At 38.9% G+C, this 26,495-nt stretch overlaps 1 protein-coding gene and 1 pseudogene across 1 annotated transcript in view; both read right to left on the reverse strand.

The window, feature by feature from the left end:
* The window catches only part of ME1 (malic enzyme 1), a 189,691-nt gene extending 188,799 nt beyond the window's left edge, over positions 1 to 892 (reverse strand). The window contains exon 1 of the mRNA XM_045498908.1: positions 583 to 892. Within this exon, the coding sequence (XP_045354864.1) occupies positions 583 to 660 (78 nt within the window). The 5' untranslated portion in view covers positions 661 to 892. The remainder of the gene's footprint in view (positions 1 to 582) is intronic.
* A 4,926-nt stretch (positions 893 to 5,818) lies between these two features.
* Positions 5,819 to 6,593, reverse strand: LOC123609922 (annotated as a pseudogene).
* Positions 6,594 to 26,495: the final 19,902 nt, after the last annotated feature.

A 26,495-nucleotide genomic window follows, 5' to 3' on the forward strand; every position in this document is an offset into this window, starting at 1 on the left:
GTCTAGGACAGGGATTTTGTACCAGGCCATGCAAAGTGTCCAAGGCAGAAGCCACCCACCACGCATTCCCAGCCTCCTAATCGTGTCGCTCCAGAAACCAAGAGGCCTTGACTTCTAGCTTGTTAATGTGATCTGAGGCTCTGGGAACTCATTTCTGTCCAGGATGTACCAGTAGGGCCACTTCTCTCGGAGCAGCGTCCAAGAATTGCCACACTGAGTGAAACCAGTAAGTAGGTGGCACATACAGGCTGAGCTGGCAGCCAACCTATCTTCACAGAAACAGTTCAAGCACTTAGCCTGATACTACTTTCTTCGCCTTGGCTCCTGGAGAAGAGAAGCCGAAAAGTAAACAAGTTACATCTCCTCCGGTCCCAAAAAGGGATGCCGAGGTGCACCAGCACCGCGCGCCCATCACACTGCTGGGCACACAGCCTATTGGGTGGCCCCTCCATTCCGCCCGCAACGAGAGCCGCGTCCGGTGAGAGCGGACAGAGGGGTGAGGCCGCGTTGGGGGAAACCCCCGGAGGGCCGGTCCCAGACCCAAGGCGACCACTGGGCCGCCAGGTGGGCCGGAGGACTCACCTTGTTGAGGTGGGGGTCCCGCGTCAAGGCGTAGCCGCGCTGGTGGGTGTGGCAGCGGCGGGGGGCTGCGGGCTCCATGGCTGGCGTGCGGGTGGGCGGTGGGATCTGGCGGCGGCGCGCGGCGCGCGGCGCAGGCGGCGATGCTGCTGAGACGCCGGCGCTGAGTGCGGCGGTGGCGGCGGCCCCGCTGGGAAAGAGCCGGCAGCCGGGGGCGGGCGTGGGTGGCGAGAGGGGGTGGACGCGGCGGGAGGAGCCCGCGAGAAGCCGGTGTCCCCAGCCGGGCAGCCTGCGAGAATCGCTGAGTCATGGCAGGAGATCAGCCGAGCCGGCGAGTGAGGAGGAGGAGGAAGAGCGAGGCTCTCGCGGCTCCCAAGGGGCGGCGGCCGCAGGAGTCGCTCCCTTCCATGCACTGGGCCCCACTCACCACTGGGTTGATGATCACAAGTGTCCTAGCCCGTCTCTGCGTGGGGCGTGCCTCCGTGGTGCACGGAACGCTTTTACCCCCGAGACCCATGCTAGTAGCAAGGTCACGTTCCCCCCGCCCGCCCCGGGGGCTTTGCGGGTACCGTAGCCCCTGGGCCCTCAGCGGGAGCCGCAAGGATACCCGGGAGGTGAGAAATGGGGAGGTTCAGGCGGAAAACAGCGGCTGTAGGACCGAGGGATGGGAGCACTCAGGAAATGGACCAAGGGGTTTGCAGAAGACCTCGACTGAGACTCTCTCTCTCTTCCCATTAGGCGCTTCGAAGCTCTCTATCCAGGGTCCCGATGCCGGCCACGCCCAGGAGCCAGACAGAACTAACCTTGACCCAGAAAGCAGAGGCCTGAGTAGAACTGGGAGGAAGTGTGGGCCTGTGGAGCTCTAGATTATACATGGGAATTTTACCTTAATATAATTGCAAGCCAACGTGTGTTACACTGCAGATAGTTATGGCCCACTGAACAGTCACATTTATCTTGTATATAATTTTGTGAGAGTTCTAGAAGCCAGGATGTTTATGAACCTCTTTGAATTCATATTCAAAGATTGGATAACTCAATCTTCAAGGGCTTCAGTTTCTACTTTGGTGAAAGGAGAGGGTCAGAATAAATGATCTTCCAGCACTGGAATTCTGTTGTTATTGTTATTTCTACTTGAAGTTTCCAGGAATGGAGGAGCAGTCAGATCAAAGCCAAAAGGGGTGTGTGATACACAAAAACCACGAAAGATGTCGGTGCCCCAGTTTCTCTTCCAGGTAAGCAGGATCAATAGTTTCTACCTGATTCATTTCTAACTAATAGTAGTACAAAAGACAGCATTAGGGATTGATTATGGGTTGATTTTGTATATCCATAAACTAGACACACATCCAATAATTTCTTACGTTACCTTATCAGAAAGATTGTTATAGTGATTGTTTTTTAGCTATGCTTATATCCAGAAGCTTCTTGGGCCTATTCTTTGAATTACCTAGAATCTGTTGTTTTAAGGGAGAACATTTTATTAATGGGGAACATTTTACTGTCATCATAGAGTTCTTTAAAAAAAAACTCCTTGCATTTAAATAACAGTTCTCACTGTGAATGCTACAATCCATAAATAATTAACCCTAACTACAATACCTGAGAAGAAGGTACACTTTACAAAACTCACTCCCAGGGAGTTAACTGAGACATGTCACAATTAGAGTACTTTATCAGAAACAGAAACAGTTTAATAACAGGCCTCAGAAGCAAACTTAGATGCTGAAGAAACAAAAATGTCAGTACAACTGAACCTTGTTATTATGCCCCTCTTATAGAAGTTTAGCCTGTCTATTCCTGTTTCTGTGATGTATTACATACTGATAGGAAAGCTGACATAAATATAGGGAGGAGCCCAAAGTATATGGGCTCTACCCCCAAGCCCTCATTAAAGGGAGTACAAGATCCTGGCAGTGCAGGTAAAGAGAAGTAAACATATAGGAGATGTGAATTTAAGAGAAATAGTTCAGTCATCTTGAATGATAACAGTAGGAGGCCTAAGTGGGGGAGCCACTTTGTATATTCATGTGCAGTTCCAAGAGTACTGGAAGGAACTCTTTTTCATGTAAATGTTATCCAGAACATTAAATTTCAGTCCTGTTTGTTTGTAAAGTTAGGTTTTAATATAAAAACAAAATCTCAGGAAACAAAAAAAAAACTCATTTTAATTTTCCTTGTAAGAAACTACAGTTGTGCAATCTGCACATAATTGGTAATGTTAAAAATGGTTATGATTCACACACTAAGGGATTAGAACCTGTAAATTTCTGTTGCACAGGTGAGTATACTATCAAATAAAAATCAAATTTTTCTTGCCAAATTTAATGTACAATGAACTCTAGTCATTAAAATCATTAAAATATGATTATAGTATTCTGATTTAATGTCATTGAGATGAAGTACAGAAAATTTAGGAAATATCTAATGGTACATAGAGCATTTCAAGTGTTTTACTTTCATAGTAAACTTAAAAGTACATAAATTTCCCAGAAGGAGGGATTAGTCTATATCATCGGTGTATATTTGCAAAACATTTCAACAGTACAACACTAGAACTTTCTTTTTTTTTTTTTTTTTTTTTTCAACGTTTATTTATTTTTGGGACAGAGAGAGACAGAGCATGAACGGGGGAGGGGCAGAGAGAGAGGGAGACACAGAATTGGAAACAGGCTCCAGGCTCTGAGCCATCAGCCCAGAGCCTGACGCGGGGCTCAAACTCACGGACCGCGAGATCGTGACCTGGCTGAAGTCGGACGCTTAACCGACTGCGCCACCCAGGCGCCCCAACACTAGAACTTTCAAAATGGGACATTGGAAATATTTTACTTTCATGAGAAAAAAATATCTAATTTTTTTTAATGTTTATTTATTTTTGAGAGACAGAGCACGAGCAGGAGAAGGGCAGAGAGAGGGAGACAGAATCCAAAGCAGGCTCCAGGCTCTGAGCTGTCAGCACAGAGCCTGGCATAGGGCTCAAACTCAGATCATGACCTGAGCCGAAGTCAGATGCTTAACTGACTGAGCCACCCAGGCGCCCTGAGAAAAAATACCATCTAAAACAAAGATGTAGCTATGTGATATGAGTAAGTAATCCTTATTTCTTTATACAAAAAGCATGTTACTACTATGTAAAAGAAGTTCTGATTTTTTAGTTGAAAATCTCAACATGCCTTATTCTTGGTGTGTTTCTGCATGAAGGAAAGACCTTTGATCTTTTGGGGATTTTAGAATTCAGTGTTCAGTGTATTAGGGAGGAGAAAGTCCACCAGAGTAAGTGACCCTAAAAATACAGAATTTAATGTAGGCAGCTGCATCCTTGGGATAGCCAGCTCTAGGACTGTGAAGCATACAACTGGAATGAGTGCTAGTGTGGAGGAGGCTAAGCTCTCCTACCTTAGGTTTTCAGCTGGGACTCTTTAACAAGAGGACATTAAGAAAAGAAAAAGTTTATTAATGCTTGCAGTACACATCACACGGAAGAAACTTGAAACAAAGAGTAACTCAAAACAGCTTCTTAAAACCACTGTCTATATAGTATCTTCAGCAAAGACCAATACATTTGTAGAGAAATGATAGCACAAAGGAAAACAGTTTTAGGCTTCCAAGGGTGGCAAACTGGAAGGGTAAATATACGGGAAGAAACTTAACAGTAAGGTTTGTTGCCAATTCCTCTTCTCAAAGATTCAAATTTTGGGGTGACATATCCTGGTTTCCTTCATTAGGTTTTATACCTGGCTCTAAGGAATCCCTGATGAACAAAAAACTCAAAGTTATTGGTATTTAAGTATCCTGGTTATAGGTGAAATGAGTGCATGAGCCATTTCATTAGAATGTTTTAGGGACGCCTGGGTGGCTCAGTCAGTTAAGCATCAGACTATGGCTCAGGTCAGGATCTCACATTTCATGCATAGGGCTCTGTGCTGATAGCCTGGAGCCTGGATCCTGCTTCGGATTCTGTCTCCCTCGCTCTCTGCCCCTCCCCCACTTGCATGCAAGTGTTCTCTCTCTCTCTCTCTCTCTCTCTCTCTCTCTCAAAAATAAACAAACATTAAGGAAAAGAAAAGAACTGGGGCACCTGGGTGGCTCAGTCAGTTAAGCGTCTGACTGTGGCTCAGGTCATGATCTCGCAGTCTGTCCGCAGGTTTGAGCCCTACGTCAGGCTCTGTGCTGACAGCTCAAGAACCTGGAGGCTGCTTCAGATTCTGTGTCTCCCTCTCTTTTTAAAAAAGAAAGAAAGAAAGAAAAATAATGTTTTAAAGAGATGTGCCCGTATTCTATTCTTTAAGCAAAAGTTTGTGCAAAAGCCCCATCCTCTAAAGGATTCTACAGAATGCCTGGAGCTCTATAGAGTTGTGTTGTTGTTGTTGTTTTTCCCCCTGAAGAAAGCAATGTTACTCTTTAACAGTCAAAAGCATTATTCCTATTAGGGATAATGTAATACCACCTCATTCTTACTATGTATTACAATCATTTATATGGATATAAATATAAAAATACAGGCACTGCATGGTGACTAATTTTGGAATAAATCCATAGACTAAGTCACAGCATGTATAAATCATTTATATCTTAACTGCTTACTTATACCTGAACAAATTTTCATTAAGCACATTATTAATTTTCTAGTTATATAATCTGGTTGCAGTATTTTATTTTGCTGAAGCACATTTGAAAAAGAAGTCAGCTCCTTCACCTATTTTAATACTAGTATATTCTGGATCTTGTTATGCAGTGCATGTATAGAAACTTAAAAGAGCATATATTTCCCACAAGAAGACATTTAGTCTCTATCATTGGTGTGTATTTACCAAACATTTTAACGCTACAAACATTAGCAGTTTCAAGATGGGGCACCTGAAAAGGTTTCTACTCTGCTACAACGATACAGGTGTAACTTTACACGAGACATCTTAGTAATGTTAAATCAACTGCAGGTAAGAGCTGTGAAAACCAATAAAGAAGCTAAGTTAAAATGGAGTCTGGAGGCAATGAAGGGGGAGTTCTCAGGATCACTCCTGGCAACTTACTTAGCATACCTCAGGGAGAAGAAGGATGATTCTCCTTGCCCAGCAACAACCTAGCCAATGAGAAGCCCTCACTCTCCCTCAAATTCTCCCTCTCCTCCAATGAACTCTTGTTCAAAGCAGCCCCTCCCCACTCCCTTCTTTCCTCTATACAAGGAAACTCTTTTTCCTTCCTTCTTGGGACTTGCCTATGGTTTGCCATGATTGCAGTCCTAAATTGCAATTCCTCTGCTATTCCTAAATAAATTCATTTTTGCTGGATAAATAACTGGCTGGTTTTTTTCTTTAATTTTATTAATGGATGTCTTGTTTTTAAGGTTGACAGGGTTTTTATCAATGAATTGCTTCATATCCATCATTTCCTGGTGACATGAACTGTGCATCATGCCTTCCTAGGTTTTTAAAGTTACATTGGTTGGATTTACCGATGTTTTTAGCTTTTGACAATAAGAGAACCAACCATTATTAGAAACCAAAGGGTGGTAATCTCCATAGCACTAAGAATAGAAATATCTGTTAGCCTCTGCTAGGACTCCGTGCAATGGAAGCACACAGGGGAAGTGAGTACAGTGATGCCTGCCAGCTTCTGCTGTGTGGTAGAGCAGTATATAAAAGACAAAGCTCTGTCCTGAGAAAATCCTCCCCAAATAACAACATTAAAAGGAATACCTTTCTTCACCTCTGCTCTATCAAGGGCTTTACATTTATGCTATCCAATTCCAGGTTCATCCTGTAAATCTGGTAAGAGCCCAGTAACGTTAAACAAGGCATAGCCATATTCACAATTAATGTGACAGGCATACCTGGCACACATGGGTAAATATATTTGATACGTGAACTTCTGATACCTGCAAAGTCTTCTGCCCACCCATGCTCAGTATCTCCATGGTGAGAAGGGGTACAGACATCGATGGTACTGCCATGTGAGAAGCAGGAACGAAAGTGGCGCCTGTGAGCTGCAGCCCCTCTAGAAGGCACGAGTATCATGGGTCTAGGCCAGTAGTTTTCAATCTTTATCCCATATTAGAATCATCTGGAGAGCTTTAAAAAACACTCTTGCCTAGGCCAAGAGTTCTTGATTTAATTGGTCTCAGTTGTAACTTTAGCACCAGGACTTTTTGCCCCAAGCTCCCCAGATGATTCTAATTCGCAAAGTTGAGAACCACTGGTCTAAAATAATGGTTCTCAAATTTTTTGCATGCATCACAGTCAGTTGGAGGGTTTGTTAAAATAAAGAACCTTTTGATTCAATAAATCTGAGGTGAGGTTTATAATGTGTTTTTCTAACAAGTCCTAGGTGATGCTGATGCTGATGGTCAAGAGAACACATTTGAGAACCACTAGTCTAGAGCAATGCTATCTAACAGAAATATAATGTGAGCCACATACATAATTTAAAATTTTGCAGGGAGGGGCGCCTGGGTGGCTCAGTCGGTTGAGCGGCCGACTTCGGCTCAGGTCATGATCTCGCGGTCCGTGAGTTCGAGCCCCGCGTTGGACTCTGTGCTGACTGCTCAGAGCCTGGAGCCTGTTTCAGATTCTGTGTCTCCCTCTCTCTGACCCTCCCCCGTTCATGCTCTGTCTCTCTCTGTCTCAAAAATAAATAAATGTTAAAAAAATTAAAAAATAAAATAAAATTTTGCAGGGAGCCACATTTTTTTAAAGTAAAAAGAAACAGGTAGAATATATTTTAAAAATATATTTTATTTTACCTATTATATCCAAAATATTATGTCAATATGTTATCAATATAAAAATTATTAATGAGATGTTTTACTTTCTTTTTTTTGTACTAAGTCTTTGAAATCTAGTGTATTTTACATTTATAGCACATCTCAATTTGGACACCAAATTTTTATCAGAAATGCTTGTTCTGTACTTAGATTTTATAAAATTTACAATTGACATAATAGATACATATACCCAAGTTGTTGCAAACATACTTAGAAGATTCCAATAACTAAATTCAGTATATATTTTATATTTAAATTAACATAAAATAAAATTTATTTTTCCCTATTTGAAAAATGCATTAAGATTATTTACTGAAGGTCAATCATTATCTACCTGTTTCTACCTGTTTGTACTGTTTCCATATTATTAATAGATTGTGCTTCCTAAAGCTCATATGCAAGTCACTGATTTAGAAATCAGGTTGCATTTTTTCATAGAAATAATACAACAAATGCTTCCAGGGTATCCTATTAAAGCCCACTTAACACATAATGGCTGAAATATACAAAGAATCAAAGAGTACTTCTCTGCAGTTTTTAAAAATAAAATGTTTCTGAATAAAATATCAGACAAATTCCAATTCAGTATTCCATGAGTATAATTCTCTTTCAATAAGTGCCCTTTGAAAATGGATGAACAATATAAAGATTTAGTTCCCAATAGATGTGAAGTATGTCACCTGCTTTAGAAGGCAGAATCAATTACAGTCACATTTGGTTTTAAAACAACAACTGTTTGCATTTCACTACATAAAGGACATTCATACAACCTATGCATAAAAAAGAAACCACAGGAATATTTCCAAATGTAAAATATAGTTCTAAACTCAAGTCCTCTGCTCTGAATTCTCCAATTGTATCCCACTCACTCACAGAAACAAGGTTATTAATTAAACCTATAAGACCCACATGATCTCCTCCAGTTTTATCTCTGTGGCTTTGTTACCTTTATCTTTCCCTTCGTCTCTCACTCCATTCCAAAGGACCCTGATCTCCCAAACAGGACAAACACATTCCTGCCTCAGGGCCTTTGCTCTTGCTGTGCCCTCTAACTGAAACACTCTTCAACCAGATCACACAGGGCTTCCTTATCCCCTTCAGGTCTTTTCCTAAATGTTTGGGTCTTCACCAATCATTCCACATAGCAATTACTAACCCTCCTCCCACCTTCCTTCCTCTATATCATTCTTCCTTAACTTTTCTCCATGTAACTTTTCACATTTAAATATAATATGCAATTCACTTATTTGCCATCTCACTGCTACCACCACTAACATGTCAACAACATGACAGTGGTGATTTGGTCCTTTCTGTGGAACCTAACACTTTTATGTTCCTGAACTCTACATAAACAACTTTCTAAGTTATTTTATGATCTATTTATTTATACACACATGTCTTTCATATGTACAATTTTTACTTGACTATCTTCCTTTAAGTCTTCTGCATGAAGGGAATAGATCATCCTCCCTTTGGCAAAAGATTTAATTGGAAATAGAAAATTCATTGTTGTAGTAACTGGTGAAACAGCCTTTCAAATAATTCTTGGTCTTCAAACATTTTGAAAAATTCGTGTTTTCAGGGCTAGCTCAGTCAGCAGAGCGTGTGACTCTTGATCTTCAGATTGTGAGTTCAAGCCCCTTGTGGGGTGTAGAGATTCCTTAAATCAATAAAACTTTTTTAAAAATTCATGTTTTCTGGGGTGCCTTCGTGGTTCAGTTGGTTAAGCATTGGCTCAGGTCATGATCTCATAGTTCATGAATTTGAGCCCCACATTGGGTTCTATGCTCTCAGCATGGAGCCAGCTTCAGATCCTCTGTTCCCCCCTCTCACTGCCCCTCCCCTGCTCTCTTTCTCTTTCTCAAAAATAAATAACATTTAAAAAATGCATGTTTTCTATATCCCTATAGAATGACAAATTTCGTTGAGGCTGTTCCGTAATCAATATTCATTTGGATTGTATAATTGTGTAATGTTCAAGTACCCTGTAGAATTATATCAGCTGTCTAAATAAAGTACCCATTTGTGAATAGCGTGTACTATATTATTTAAAACCTAAAAGTACAACTTCTATGAAAAAGATCCAGTTCAATGATTTTTGTCATTTGATTTCACTGAATTAAAATTGTACTACTTTCTTAAATCTGTTTTTTAATCATTTAATCTAGATAAAAACCAAACTCCCATCATTGTAATGAATAAATCTATGTCATTGCTTCCAAATACTCTTTAGCCTACCAACTCTGCCATTTGTTGGTGTGATTTCTTTTTTTTTTTTAATTCAATTTATTTAAACTAAAAAAAGGAAAAACCATTCACCCATTTCTCCTACACACACAGCCCTAACCCCATCTCTGGCAACCACCAATCTATAAGCTTGATGTTTATTTATTTATTTATTTATTTATAGATTCTAGATATAAGAGAGCTCATGCAGTATTTGTCTTTGTTTGACTTATTTCACTTCTCATAATGTCCTCAAGGACCATCCATGTTGTCACAAATGGCAAGATTTCATTCTTTTTTAATGGCAGAATAATATTTGTGTGTATATGCATACATACATACACACACACATACCACATTCGCTGTTTCCATTCATCCATCAATGGACCCAAGTTGTTTGCATATCTTGACTATTGTAAATAATGCTGAAAGTAACATACAGGTGCACGTATTTTTTTGAGTTAGTGTTTCATTTTCTTTACATAAATTCCCAGAAGTGGAATTGCTGGGTCATGGTAGTTCTATTTTTAATTTTTTGAGGAACCTCCATACTGTTTTGCACAGGGGCTGCACAGTCTGCATTCCCACCAATAGTTCCCTTTTCTTCACATCACTTGTTATTTCTAGTCTTTTTGATAATAGCTATTTTAACTGGTATAAGGTGATCTCTCATCATGGTTTTTTTTTTTTTTTTTAATGCTTATTTATTTATTTTGAGAGAGAGAGAGTGCATCTACAGGGGAGGGGCAGAGAGAGGGAGACAGAGAATTCCAAGCAGGCTCCACACAGCGTGGAGCCCAGTGTGGGGTTAAGCCCGCAATTAATTGCGAGATCTCATCTTGAGCCAATATCAAAAGTCAGTCAGTCAACCAACTGAGCCACCCAGGCACCCCTCTCATTATGGTTTTGATTTGCATTTTCCTAATGATTAATGATATAATGCATCTTTTCACATACCTGTTGGACATTGGTATTCATGGTATTCATGTACCTTTAAACATTGAATTGAGGGTGTCACTTGTGCTGGCCATATTTCAAGTACTTAATAGCTATTTGTGGCAAGTGGCTATCAAGTTAGAGAGTACAAATCTAATCCAATATATTTGGGTTCTTAAATAAATGCTTTAAGTGATTGAAGAAGGTCAAATATGCATATCCCTATTTTTGTGATATTCACATAGGAATTGTTACTTTACTTTCAGAATAACTAGAGTTATACTGCCTTATTAGTCTTCCACTTATATATTTATAAGTGCTGTGCAGAATATTGATTTCCTTTATAATGCACTGATTCTTTTCCTTCTTCTCAGTCAACCTAGTTGGCTCATTCCTCAAACTGTTTTATTAAATGTTCACAAAGTCCCATGGGGCTCCTGGGTGGCTCAGTCGGTTAAGCATCCCACTTCGGCTCAGGTCATGATCTCACGGTTCATGGGTTCAACCCTGCATCGGGCTCTGTGCTGACAGCTCAGAGCCTGGAACCTGCTTTGGATTCTGTGTGTGTGTGTCTCTCTCTCTGCACCCCCCCCCCACTCTGTCTGTCTTTCTCTCAAAAACAAATAAAAACAGGGGTGCCTGGGTGGATCAGTCGGTTAAACATCCAACTTCAGCTCAGGTCATGATCTCACAGTTCATGAGTTCAAGCCCCACATCAGACTCTGTGCTTGACAGTTCAGAGCCTGGAGCCTGCTTCCAATTCTCTGTCTCCCTCTCTCTCTGCCTCTTCCCTACTAACGCTCTCTCTCTCAAAAATGAATAAACATTAAAAAAAATTTTTTAATGGATAAAAACATTTAACAATTTTTAAAACTAAGCTCACGAAGTCCCAATTGGTACCATGATATATAGAATAAAAGTACAAAATACAAAAGATTACATTTAAAACAAATTTCTGAAATTCAGGTGTTCAAGTAGGTGTTGCTCTTCAAAATAGTCATACAGCTTGGGAAGTTTTGTGCATACTCCTAACATTGCTGCCATCAACTGAAATGTTTTATTGCAGTTTCTCTTATGGAATTCTTTCTCGTTCATTCTGGGTAAGCAGCGCAGCACAGTCTTCTGAGAGTAGTAGATGAGTTTGATATCCACAGGTGCCAGGGTTAGGACTTCAACATATCTTGGGGGAGTCACAAGTCATAACAAGCATGCATTCTGAAATCAGACTGGGTTTGAGTCTTGTGCTACCACTAATATCATACTGTACAGTACATGTATAGTGCTTAGAAATATGCTTGTCACATAGTTCGTACTCAACAAATCTTATCCTTTTTCTTCAAGATCCAACTCGAACATCATCTTAGGAAGCCATCCCCCACTATCCCCTAATTTATTCAAAACGTTTATTGAACAATTTACTCAGGCTATGCACTAATATTCAGAAATAGGCTTATGAGGAGAAACAGCTAATACACAAGTAAAGAAGTTGATAATTATATGAAGTGTGAAAGAAATGAGTGTACACTTCAGCAATCAGTAACATGAAGACTAGTTTTAATCTTTATGATTTTTGCTTCAAGTTTTAAGTTGTAAAGTTTAAATTCTAGTTTGTTAACATACAGTATAGTACTGGTTTCAGGAGTAGATCCCAGTGATTCAACTCTCACATATAACAGCCAGTACTCATCCCAACAAGTACCCTCCTTAATGCCCATCACCATTTACCCATCCACCACCCACCTCCCTCCAACAACCCTCAGTTTATTCTCTGCAGTTAAGAGTCTCTCTCTTATGGTTTGCCTCCCTCTTTTCGTTTTCTTTCCCCATGTTCATCTGTTTTGTTTCTTAAATTCCACATACGAGTGAAGTCTAGTTTTAATATTTTTTTAATGTTTATTTATTTTTGAGAGAGACACAGAGACAGAGACAGAGCACGAGCAGGGGATGAGCAGAGAGAGAGGGAGACACAGGATCCAAAGCAGGCTTCAGGCTTGGAGCTGTCAGCACAGAGCCCAACGCGGGGCTGGAACTCACAAACCAAGAGATCATGACATGAGCTGAAGTCGGACACTTAACTGACTGAGCCACCCAGGTGCCCCAAGTGATGTCTAGTTTTAAATACTCACAATGTTTTTTAGCTGTATTTTTTCACGGTTCTTGGGATGCTTTATATATTAAGTACTTGGAAATATTTCTGAAGTATTTCTTCAGGTGTAACCACAGATAACCTCAATAAGGCTTCAGTTACATGTATACAGCAGATTTGTCCCCAGTGGAGATATTTACAGAAATATTCCATCAAGTATGAAAGGGAAAACACTCAATTATACAAGTAATAGCTAATATACTTGTCAAAGAGGTTTTAAAAGTAGTAGTTTGGAATATAGACTCTGGAACCAGACTTCCTTGGCTCCTGAAGCAGCTTTGCCACTTTCTAGCTTGGGTACCCTTGTTGTTTTAATTTTTTTTTTTTAATGTTTTGTTTTATGTTTGAGAGAGAGAAAGAGCAGGCAAGTGAGTGAGCAGGGGAGGGGCAGGGAGAGAGGGAGACAGAGAATCTGAAGCAGGCTCCAGCTCTGAGCTGTCAGCACAGAGCCTGATGCAGGGTTTGAACCCATGAACCGTGAGATCGTGACCTGAGCTAAGGTCGGATGCTTAACCGACTGCGTCACCCAGGTGCCCCAGCGTATGTACTCTTGTTAAGTAACTTACCTCCCTTTGTCTCCTCAGATGATTTATCCTCACTAGTAGTAATGCCATATAAATATGTATCAAGTGAAAACGAGATAAATAAATCAGGCACACTATATACTTAGCTTGAACTTTTAAAAAGAAAACACTATCCATCACCATCATTAGAAGAAATTAAGTGTCCTAAGAATATCATTTTTACTTAGAATTTCAGCAAACAGATGTTTTGGCAGAATTGAGTGAGACTTGACAGGTGTTAATATGAATCCTGGAGGACTGTGTATTTTTTATTCTCATAACAAAATAAGTATTATTTGGAATTGCTTGTTTTGTTTAAATTTCATGTTTTGTTTTGTTTTGTTTTAATTTGGAGCTAAAGGTTCCTGAAAATGCAGTTGAGTCCATGGAAGTTTTTTAAATTTGTTTTGCTTTTCCCAGATATCATCACAGTATAGCCACCATAATACATCATCTACATTAACTACCTATGGTATTGCATCTAAAACCCACCACTCTAATTGTCCCTGGTACCCCTACCTGTCCAAACCTCTCCCTTAGACTGAGGAGTGCCAGAGCTATTCAGGTTCTATAAGAAACAAAGAAATTATGTTACTAAAAATTTGGAAAAGCTTGTAGGGTATTCCAGTAAGGTGTTGGTATGTAACATATTACTCAAAAATTTAGTGGCGTAAAATGATAATAACCATTTTGTTATCTCTCATGGGTTCTGTGTGTTCAGAATGTGAGAAAGGCTTAGCTGGTCAGTGCTGGCTCAGGATCTCTCCCATGGTTGCAGTTCAACAGTAGCTGGGACTGGGAAGAGGGATAGCTGGAGCAGCTGGGGGCTGGGCAGAAACTCTCTCTCTTTCCCTCCCTCCCTTTCCAGGTCATCTCAGGCTCTCCATGTGAGGTCTCTCACTCTGGGCTAGCCTGAGTTCCTCACACACAGCAAGGCCACCTCAGGACAGTCAGGCTGCTTACATGGAGCCTGAGGTATTCCAGAACAAGTATTTCAGGGAACAGGGTAGAAAGTGCTTTTTCTTTTGATTACTTAGCCTTGGAAGTCACATACTGTCACTTCTCCCATACTCTCTTGATCCAGTCAGGAAAGCCTGTCTCAATGAGAGGAGTGCCAAAGTCACATGTAAGAAGAGCTTTTGTGATAGGAGACGTGATGATAGGCATTTGGAAAATACCATCTGCCACATAGGAGTGAATAGATCTACTTACATTTGTGTGTATCTGTATATATATCATTAGTTCATCTGGAATATGCAGTGGGTGGTGCCCTGGACATAGACAAGTTATCGGCACCAATATAACATGTACATAAGTAAACAAGTTGAAAAAAACCTATTCCAGAAAAGCAGTTTTTAGAGAGTGTTTTATAATTGAGTTTAGATTCAGGCCCTATCCTTTACCGTATCTTGGGTGTATCAGATTTCGGAGTCACTGGTGACTCTGAATACAAAGAGATTTCCAAGTGCTCTTTCAATTGCTTTCAATGTGTTTTATGTGGTATGTTTTCTTCTAATACTTTGAAAAATGGCAATTCCTAGGAAAATATGTTAGTGCTCAGCCAAAATGTTAAATTAGCCATAATACACTATTATACAATATCTTAACTATCTTAAATAGTTAGGAGATTATTAAATTGGGCTAGTTTCATAGACTGTTAACAAGGAGCAGTAAAAGAATTGCATATTAGAAACCAAAGGCATTTAGGTTTATTAGAACCATGTACTGATTCAGCCGTAGTGGGAATACCATATTAAAACTGATCATGGACACAAAATATCGACTGGATAGAGAATTCTTTTTTATTTTGAAAAAATATGCTCCAAAATTATTGATGGTTTGTTTCATTTTATAGTTTTGTAATGTTTGGAGTTTAAAGAACTGTGTGCCTGGGTGGCTCAGTCAGTTAAGCGTCCAACCATGATCTTTCAGTTCATGAGTTCAAGCCCTGTGTTGGGCTCTGTGCTAACAGCTCAGGGTCTGGAGCCTGCTTCAGATTCTGTCTCCTTCTCTGTGCCTCCCTCTCTTGCACTCTGTCTCTCTCTGACTCTCGAAAATAAATAAACGCGTTAAAAAAAGTTGTTTTAAAGGAATATATATTACTTTCATATTCAGAAAAAAAAAACACAAAAACTTAGGATATGTCCAGGGGAGTGTATATACTGTATATTTATACTGGGAGCAATATACTGTAAAATTTTAGGGACCTCAATTTTTTTTCTTTTGTTCCAAAGGTAATTGGAGATGATGATTTTCTCTAATTACTCTTTCTGCAGTATGGATGAATTTAAATCTCTGCTTGCCAGAGGCACTGAGGCCAACCACATAATGCAACACTGAGACAGGAAGGTATTCATAATACCTTACTCTGCCAAACACCTGTTCAGATCCACCCCACTTTTCTTAGTTTGAAAAAGCTGGACTAAAAACAACACCCCCCCCCCAAAATCTAACCATAAAAAATTAAAGTTAAAACATTTTGTAGAAATGTAACCCTTTTTCATAACAATGTGTATTAAAATTTACCACTTAACCCTGACTCACCTACAGAACAGATTTGCATGTAATTTAGTTAATAAATCATTGATTTTCAAATATAACAGGATATTAATAGTAATTCTCTCTAAGTGGTGATATTATAAGGCTTTTTACTTCTCAGTATCTGCTACATGTTTTGAAATTTTTGATGTTATAATTAGAGAAAATAAACGTTAAAAAAAAACTTTATTACTTATTTTTGAGAGACAGAGACAGAATGTGAGCAGGGGAGGGACAAAGAGAGAGAGAGGGAGACACAGAATCCAAAGCAGGTTCCAGACTCTGAGCTGTCAGCACAGAGCCCAACACAGGGCTCGAACCCATGAGCTGTAAGATCATGACCTGAGCCGAAGTGGCATGCTTAACCAACTGAGCCACCCAGGCGCCCCGAGAAAATAAACATTAAATATGATTTATTTTCAGGAAACGTTTTCAATCACAAAAATATCATGTTTCAAAAACTACTTAAATTTCTCCTTGGAAGGAATATCTAGTTAGTGCTTTAAGATTGCCATTAGTTTCTGACACTATATCAAATTGTCTTCATACCTCAAACAAATATAAAAAATAATGAACCAAAAATCACACACATGAAGCGTTAACCTTATTAAGTTGCTTTATTTAAGTGGAATTTTAGGAGACAGAATATTCTTTGTTTTGGAGATCAACTCAAACTACATCGACCTTGTTAACCTGGCATCCGTGGGCTGTATCTAGTGGTTAGCATCCAGTGACCTGCCAGAAATAGGCACCAACTATCAATCTGTAATGTCACCAGAAACTTGGTATTTCAAATCTAGGTCTAAGCTGAAGCTCCAAATGCAGTGGCAGAGCTCCAGACACTCTGGTTTATGGGAGAGTGAGAATATGTGTCTGAAAGGATGTACTCAGGAGAGTTATACAAGAGATTCATTCACGATAGATGAAGAGACCCGATAGAAAGCACGTAGGCCAGAGGGGAAATTTGAGGACTGAAATAAATTTTGCCATAGTGGAAAGAGCAGGACCAAACCATTTTTTCTGAACATATGGCACAATTTCTAAGGGAAATTGGGAATCTTTGGGCAGAAGAAAAACATTGTATGGATTTGGTAGGAAAGTTATTAAGTCACTCTGGAGTTTTGAAAAGAACCATTCTTTAACTACTTGTTCTCCACACAAATCCATTTAGTCATTTGAGATTTCCCAATTAGAGTAGAATATACATTGACATAGGAATTTACACGTAATAGTTTTCAGACTGGTCACATTCAGATTTGGAGATACATATTCTTTGCTAGAACCACATGCAAAAAAAGTTGGAAGAAGTAGCCAGTCACTTGTCCTGCACCTCCCCTACCCTCATCTCGGCTCCCTGAGCGTGTGTATCTTCTATGGGCAGTGGAGCTTCAAAGGTGGATTATCAGAGCACTTTCCTCACCTTACACAGTGGAGGCTGTTCTGTCCAGCAGTTAAAATGGGCTTTGGAGAGACCTGAGACCTTTATACATGCCCCGCCCCTCTCGCCCTCCCTAACAGTGCTGGCTAAGAAAGACAAGGCAGGAACTAAGTTTTATCAGGTAAACCAGAACCACACAGAGACAGGAATAATCCCCCACACTCTTCAGCTCTTTCCTTTCCTTTCTTCATGCTTTACTAAACCACTCTAGAGGCAACGAAAAAAAAAAAAAAAAACAAGGAGCAAGAAATGAAAGGACCATGCTGAGCAAAGAGGGAGGAAACATTCAAAAACACAGGCAAAGTTAGAGGAAAACTATAAAAATTCCTCTGTTGAAAGGAGTATATCAAAATGCCGTCAAGGTCTTGGAATGAATTTCAGACAGTGTAAGTCCATCAGAGAATAAACGTTTGAATGCTTTACAGGTCAAGTCCCAGAAACTCATACTTTGATTCATACTTTGACTTGTTTGCCCTGTCTACACAGAAACTAGCATATAATTGTAGAAAAGATATTACTTAATACAAATATTAAATCACCTGCACTTTGTTTTCTAACATTTTTCTCACAATTCTTCTGATGGCATCTGTTGGAAAGACACTAAGTCTATCTCATGAGGCTAAAAGAGTTTTTTACTCATAATATCTTTCTCCAATCTGTACATTTTTGTAAGTAGATCTGCACATAGAAAAAGTAAAAGGACATAAGAACAAAGCCCTTTACAGTTGAAGCCTTATGGTAGTTTCTGAATGATTAAAAAGCAGCAGAGAGAGCACCACAGTATATTAATTATTAATTCTCTGGTATCTAAAGATCCCACTTTTTCATATGCCCCTCATACCTTCCAGTCCCCACACCTCCAAGGAGATAATGTATTACAAATTTTCTAGAATTAGCCGCTTTAAAATCTATGTCAAAAGACAGAGGACAGAGTTGTATTTTCCTTCAGTGATAGAATTAACTTGCATATAGGTTCTTCTTGATTCCTAGTTCTACCTATGACATCTTTGTAATTTATCATATTCTTACAGGAGGAAGAGCACTTAATAAACCCAGCCTAAAATAGGAGTCTCCCTAGATAGATTCCTTTTAGAAATGTATAAATAAAAATTCTACCACACGCCAACTTTTCAAAACTCTCAATAATTGTAATGAATATAAATATAAATTTATTTTATAAACATAATAGGTTTTTCTTTTTATTTGTTTTTTTAATGTTTATTTATTTTGAGAGAGAGAGAGAAAGTGAGAGCACATGCGTGCGAGTTGGGGAGGGGCAGAAAGAGATAGAGAGAGGGAGAGAGAGAATTCCAAGCAGGTTCTGGCTGTCAGCATAGAGTGCTATGTGGGGCTTGATCTCACATGACCGTGAGATCATGACCTTAGTCAAAATCAAGAGTTGGACGCTCAACCGAGTCACCCAGGAGCCCCAATTTTTCTTTTTAAATATCTCCTTATTTCTACATAGTCATTTAATGAAACTATCAACTCTTTTATTTTTTTTTAAATCTATTAATTTTAATAAGACATTGCTAATATTTCTTCCCATTCAATGTACTAAATGATACAGAAGAAGAATACCAGAAATAAAAAGTTAGGGGGGAAAAATTGTTGGAGAACCATGAAATTAGATAATTTTTTTAAAAAGCGGGTCAACTGAGGGGTGTCTGGGTGGCTCAGTCGTCTAAGCATCCAACTTCAGCTCAAGTCATGATCTCATAGTTTGTGAGTTTGAGCCCTGAATCAGGCGCTGTGCTGACAGCTCAGAGTCTGGAGCCTGCTTCAGATTCCGTTGTCTCTCTCTTTCTCTGCCCTTCCCCCACTCATGCTCTGTCTCTCTCAAAAATAAATAAACATTAAAAAAATTTTTTTTTAATTAAAAAATGGGTTAACTGAAATCTTAGTAAGTACGGTTTTGCTGGAAATATGTTACTCTTATTATGAAATACTACTGATTTACTGACATCTACCCTACAGGCCATTTTAGTAACATTGAAATTATGACATCAGGGTATTGCCGGCAGTAGATATGGTAGTCCTTGATGTACTTGTTATCTACTAATATGTAACAAGTTATCACAAAACAGTGGCTACAATAACAAATGACAAATAACAGGCATTTTTATCTCACAGTTTCTGTGGATCAAGAATCCAAAAGTGGTTTTGCTGGGTGCCCTGGCTCAAGGCCTTTCACAAGGATGCAGTCAAGGTGATGGCCAGGGCTGCTTTCATCTCGAGGCTCGACCAGGAGAGCATCAGATTCTAAGCTCACTGATGTTGGCAGGGTTCAGTTCCTGGTTGGCCCTGCTTGCTCTGGGAGGCCTTCCATAGGGCAGAGCAACCACAGCAACTTGCTTCATCAGAACGAGCAAGCAGAAAATCCAGAAAGAGAGAATATTAGCAAAATGGAAGTCAGAAGTGACATCACATCACTACTGACATATTCTATTCTTTAGGAGCAGGTCACTAGGTTTAGTCCATGCTCCAATAGAGGAGATGGCACCAAATGTGTGAATACTAGGAGGCACAGATCTTTGGGAGACATTTGAGAGACTGCCTTCCACCCTGCCATAGGAAACTCTTTATAACACCAGAACTTTTTCACGCTGCAGTATTTTTGGATAACCATTTCCAAAGGTTTTATTTGAATAAATTGTCTATTTTGTATTCTGAAATGTTAAAGAAAAAAAAAAGGTATTTTGAAATAATTTTTTATATACATTTTAAAACAGTTGCCTAGTTTTCACATATTAGTGATATATCTGAACACTTGATATATTAAAACACTTTCTTGGCTAACCAAAATTAAAGGGAGTCAGAAGGAGGAAAAATTAGATAAATAAATAATTAAATAAATAAATATTAAATAAGTATATATATGTATGTGTGTTTGTATATATATATATATTTTAAATATGCTTCAGTCTTGACCTAGATAGTATCATAGAATGTAGCTTCTTTGACACATCTATGATTCAATCTCTCCCATTTTACAAATAAATTAAGGTAAAGAACAGTTATAGTTGGACAGTAAAATTGTTTCCAAAAAAATAAGTAAATCCACAAAAAAGTCCAGTCAATTCTTTAAAATTTTTCTCTTCTCTACTGGGTCAAGCATTCTCAACCAGATATTTTTCTGTACTTATTGATGTCAAAACTTGACACCTATGTGCATTTTTCTATAGACAGAACTAATAGCATTCATGAGATTTTTTTTTAACGTTTATTTATTTTTGAGAGAGACAGGAGTGAGTAGGGGAGGGGCAGAAGAGAAAGGGTCCAAAGCAGGCTCCACACTGACTGCAGAGAGCCCAATGCAGGACTTGAACTCAGGAAACATGCCATCATGACTTGAACTGAAGTCAGATGCTCAGCTAACTAACCTACCCAGCTATCACAAAAACATTCATGAGATTCTCAACAAAGAACCATTGCCCTAGGCAACAAAAATTTACGCACTAAATTCTCATATAGAGCCTCATGAATTTATTGGATTTATTGGATTTTTTTTAACTGTCTGTTTCATCAATGTAACTAGTGTTGGTCTCCACATTCATTCAACAAATATTTGTTGAATATCTACTAGATTTGAGCCACAATTCTAGGTAAAGGAAATATAAGTCCCATTCTTAAGGAGCTCACACTTCTGGGGCAGACAATAAACACACTAATATAGACAATATTGGATGTGATAGCTTTGTGGAAAAAATAAGCAGGATATACCTGAATCATCTGAAGCATTAATAGATATATGCAGTTCATCTTAAATCAGTCTCTGATTTAAAACCTTTTACACAATAAAGTACACTCAATTCAGCACAACAGTTATTTATTACACACTTACTAGGGGCTAGGCACTATGCTAGATGCTAGGGAGGCAGAGATGATTATTTCCTCTAGGAATCTCTCTGGGCTGGATTAGGGTTTCCCCCTTCGTGAGCATAAACTAATGTGAGCAAACCTTTATTGGGTTCACCTCCAAGTCCCATCTGTTTTAGTGTGTCTCTTTCCTTCTTGGCTTGTGAACTGTTTGAGAGCAAGACCAACCTTTCATTATTTTCTGATTCCCAAATGCTTGGGGCTTAGCAGGAGTTCAATAAATGCTTATTGACCCACACTTGAGGAGACAGGCTAACGGTGGAGGGACAGCACATACCCCAAAACTTTCTATAAATTCTGCCTTAAGCAGTAAAATATAGACTGGCATTTTTCTTTTAGGTTCCAGGCAAAATCAGTGATGTCATTGATATGAGATCTGATACTGATGTGGTTTGAAGTGTTGGGTTCAGATTCTGTGCCTCCATCTATCTCGGCCTCTCCCCTCTCCCTCTCAAAATAAACATTAAAAAATTAAAAAAAAACATTAAGACAATTGGGTGTTCTCAGAGGACTGTCACTCTGCTGTCTCAAGAACTTGTCAATGGGTTTTAAGTTGTAAGGAAACTTAATTTTCCATTTGCTTCTTTCCCACATCATTGCCCCTTGAAGAATTTTGACCCTTAAATCTTTAAGGTTGTTAAGGTTGGAAGGTCACATCTCCTGTAACTTCTTGCTGAATAGGAGCAAAGAAATGTCCCTACCTTTGGGTCAACATTGGTCAGTTGGGGGTTTATATATGTAGGAGTTACAAAAGGCAGAAGCAGCTGAATCCAAGGAAGACACATGTATGGGGCTTCCTAAGTGGAAAGGATCATCTGTCAACTTGAAATTATGGCAGTGAAGGAGTCTCGGCACCAAGTGGAGAGACCTGGGAGGAAACAACAAAGTATGATTAGAATAGCAAAAAGACAAAGAAGCCCAAATAAAAGTCCTTTGGTAGTTGACAAAAATCCTCCTCCAGTCCAGGAGTTTAAGCAATCATTAGACAAAAGAGAGGACTAACTTAAAGTACTAATTTGAGTACTCATGTCAGTTAGAAATCCAGAAATATTTTTGTGGTTACCTGAAATGTATGCAGAGCATACATAGATAGCACAAGTTCCACCTTGTGCAGCAGTTAAAACATCTAATGCCATTGTATTTTGTAAAACTGCTTTACGCATTTGTGTTACTTCAGTATTTAATAGGAAGTGCTATGTTGAATGTCACTGAGGGCTTTGACTGTGTCTTATTAAGAGCTTCCATGTGCCAAACAACATCCTCCACTCTCAAAGAGGGAACAAAGATGAATGCTAGGTGGTCATACCGATAAAACACAGAATGTATCCACCATTGTTTTAAATTTCGGAGGTTGCTGGGTTGGTAATGGCTTTAATAATGCATCCATGAATCCAGGCAAAACCCAGAGTGTAGCAGCCTACCCAGCCTGGGGGAAGCTATGGCCACAAATTAGAGCCACATAGTCTTTGGGGCCCATTAGGAGGCAGCCATCTAATTTTGGGTCTCCTTGAACTGCAGTTAGGATATCAAAGTCCATTTGGTTTTGGAGAGCCATCTTTTGAATTTCTGGGTAACTGCATGTCAGCCTTAGTTAAAGGTGGTCACTGTATGCTTGGTTAAAGCCTCTATTTGCAATTTTCTATCAATAGAGGTAGTGCCTGGGACAAATATGGCTTAGGGATAAAACCATCAAGAAGCCCTCTTCATCAGACGTCTAGCCTTAACAATATCTTTATGATGAGGAATCACTGGCAAATGGGAGAAGACTTATTTCAGGGGATAAGGGCATCCACAAGTGTATCCCCAAGTGCATAAGGAAAGTGGGATTGTCTCCATTATCCATTATCTTCACAACGCCATGGAGTCGTGTATGCTCTGGCTTTTAAGGAAAAATTTTGTCATTCCAGCCACACAGAATTGGCCAAGGTGCTAGTTGAGTTACACAATTGTTGGGGAATCCATCCCATTTTCCAGCTGTTCAAATAATCATCTGCTCATGGGGTCCTGTTATTATTACCACAGACTAACAAGCACAAAGGTTGTCTATACATTAGCTATTGTGGCAGTTTCTCTGAAGTTTACCACAAGTTGTCTAGCTTAGGCAAACAATAAACATTCAAAGACAATTAGAACTAGAATTTAACAACTGCAAAGATGTGTTATCGAAATTTTTTGCTCTTTCTAAAATCACCCCTATTTCCAGAAGTAGCCACATTAGGAGTAATTTGTTTGAAAATCAGGTCCAATTTTTAACAAGCTTAGCCTAATTACTTACATAAGTTCAGGAAGAGTAGCGACTGGCCATATGGATCTTTTAAAATCTGCTTTGCTGGAACCTTTTATAAGGAATCCAGATTGAACTTTTACTAGCCTCTCTAGGCCAGAAGCTAAGCCAGGTACTTGCCATCAGACATGTCTGCAATACCTGTACATTTGGGTGAATTCCTCTTCAGGAGTTCCCCAGTATATCCTGAGGTTCCTATACCTGCCAGGAAGTCACCTTCTTTACTCACTTGGTAAGGCTGCTGGGAACTCTCTAAGCAGGGTATCATTAGACCAACATTTCCAAGTGGCTTTATGGCTCCATGTTTCATAAAGTCACCCTTGGTTCTTTAAAGTTGTTTGGTCATATCTGAGTCTATGCGTGTCTTTCTCAAATATGACATTCCAGTCAAAGTCTTGGCAAAATAAACAATGTTTCCAATGATGTCCTAAGAGAGCAGATTCTTTTTGGACTTATGCAAATGACTATGATTGCCATGGAAGAAAGAATACTCACTGAGACTTTTTTAATTTCAGAGGGTTCAGGTAGAGAGAAAAGTTAAATGCTTTAGTTGGTTCACAAATGAATAATCTATCACATTTCTGTAAGTCACAGACATCTTAAAGTTTCCTCAATCCAGAAGAACATTAGAGAACCAGCAATGTCTCAAATAAGAGTTACAAAAACTATAATCATTTTTTTTTCAGTTCATTTAGTCCTATGTTACTAATTTTTGTTTAGTTTGAATGTGGCTTTTTAGTTCTGGAAATTCTGACCCATTCCAGTTTAGATCTTAAAGATATCGAATACCTGTATTTGTCTTAAAAGTCCTTTTGATAAGTCTCCTTGAATATAAAACACATTTTGTAAGAGAATAAGAACAATTATAAATGACAAAAACTCAGAAATGGACATTGTTAAAGATCTAATATGAGAGTTCATTATGATATAATTGACAAGGAAATTCAGTTATTTGTATGACACATAACACTTCAATAATCAGAATATCAAGTGATGACCTTATACCAGAACATATTAAAACTTATGAATTTTGTATATATATAAAAGTTTTATATATATATATATATATGTATGTATGTATGTATGTATGTATAATTGAACGGTTATAGCATTTACCCAATATAACCTAAGACTTATTATTTGACAGTGCTTTTCAAGTAACTTAACATACCAAATAAAAAGACCTAATTAGTAAAAAAAAAAACAAAAAACAAAAAACAACTTCATCTACAAATTCATATCTTGGGGACGCTTGTTAAAAAACCTCAGAAAGTTATAAAGCAGATGCCTAAATAGGATTACAGATCATTATAAAACTTAACTATTTATTTAACCAATGTGGCAATAAGAGATCCAAAAGGCAAATATGTAGGTTATGTAGTAGTTAGCAAAACTTAGCTCCTTTAATATTGAGAAGTTTCAACTAAGTAATCAAAGGCCTGATAAAGATAAAACACAGAAACTGGTTTTACAGGAAGACACAAAAGAAAAAAACTTTGTTTACATTTTCTTATCCAGAGCAGACCAACAATCCAAGAAAACTTCTTTTTTTTTTTTTTTTAAATAAAGAAAAGGAGAATTTCAATCTTATACCAGTGTACTTTTAAAATCCATTCATTTCAACCTTAGTCCAACCTGGCCATGCATAAAATTCCTTTCCAAAGATGTCCCTTCACAAGCCTTCTACAACTTTACTTTGCACTCAGATTTTGTCCTAAGCCATTTCCCTCCAAACAGCCAGACTCATATAGAACAAAATTACTTTCTTTTACCTTCAGCAAAAATGTATTTTCATTCCTTATATCTTCCTTACACATCTCCTACTATCTACATACAGAGTTGCTTCCCTTATTTCTGTCAGTCTTAACTCTTAGAAACCTTAGTCTGCAGTGAAAACTAAGTAGTAACCAATCGTGAACTGTCACACTAGAATACTTTAGATGGCAAATTTATGGATATGTATAAGTACAAAGCCTGTTTTTCAACAGACTCAAGTATCCTTAGTTTCTCTGCAATGAGAAGTCAAAAGCAGGTAAACCTTTTGCTTAGTAATCCATGCTTTAGCACTTTATTTGGAAATAAGCCTAAATGGGAAAGACTTAGATGTCCAATGAGTTCAGTCTAATTTATCATCCAAGTAAAACTTTAAACTTTCAGGTTACCAAAGACTTTGAAAGCTATCTTAACAATTACCCATGAAAACCTTGAGACAGAATTAACCATCATTTTAAGTCATCTTTTGGTGTCAAATTGCAACAGAGATAACACAAGCTTAATTGACATTTAGTGAACTTAGGTAGAATGAAAATATCATACTTAATGTCAATAACTCTTAAGACATGTGTATCTTGGGGCGCCTGGGTGGCGCAGTCGGTTAAGCGCCCGACTTCAGCCAGGTCATGATCTCGCGGTCCGTGAGTTCGAGCCCCGCATCGGGCTCTGGGCTGATGGCTCGGAGCCTGGAGCCTGTTTCCGATTCTGTGTCTCCCTCTCTCTCTGCCCCTCCCCCGTTCATGCTCTGTCTCTCTCTGTCCCAAAAATAAATAAACGTTGAAAAAAAAAATTAAAAAAAAAAAAAAAAAAGACATGTGTATCTTAATTAAACCAACAGACTTAAATTAGCTTAAACACTGAATGCCTTCCACCTGTGTCCACTTAAAACTCAATTACTTTGTTCCCCCTTGTCAGTTTTTACCTGGGACACTGGTGAGGAAATCTGAAGTGGGTGGTGTTAAGTCCAGGGGATGCCCTTGGTTCCATGAAAACGAGGATAGGAGAAGGAGTCAATGGCACTGGAGGCACCAAGGATGGTACAAGAGCCAGTTATGCAGACCACACCTAATGTGATGCATAAACAAGGGGGGCAGAAGAGGTGAGGCACTGGTTCTAAAGATAGTTCCTGGTTCTAAACCTCATCAGCTTAGACAGATGAGCAGACGCCATGGTTTTTTTCCACCAAAGTGGAAATATGCAGTCCATGTTGAGCCTGAGAAAACAAGGAATTTCCCAGAAACAAAGAGAGTTTTGGCAGCTGCTTAGGAATATTCCTTAAAGACCATGCTCTGAGGTAGATTAACCACAGTTGGCTCCAACCAAAGCCATTAGCCTGGGAAATGAATGAGGGAGAAGCCCCCATATCAATGAGG

The sequence above is a fragment of the Leopardus geoffroyi genome, chromosome B2 (genome assembly GCF_018350155.1).
Source record: "Leopardus geoffroyi isolate Oge1 chromosome B2, O.geoffroyi_Oge1_pat1.0, whole genome shotgun sequence".
Classification (NCBI taxonomy): domain Eukaryota; kingdom Metazoa; phylum Chordata; class Mammalia; order Carnivora; family Felidae; genus Leopardus; species Leopardus geoffroyi.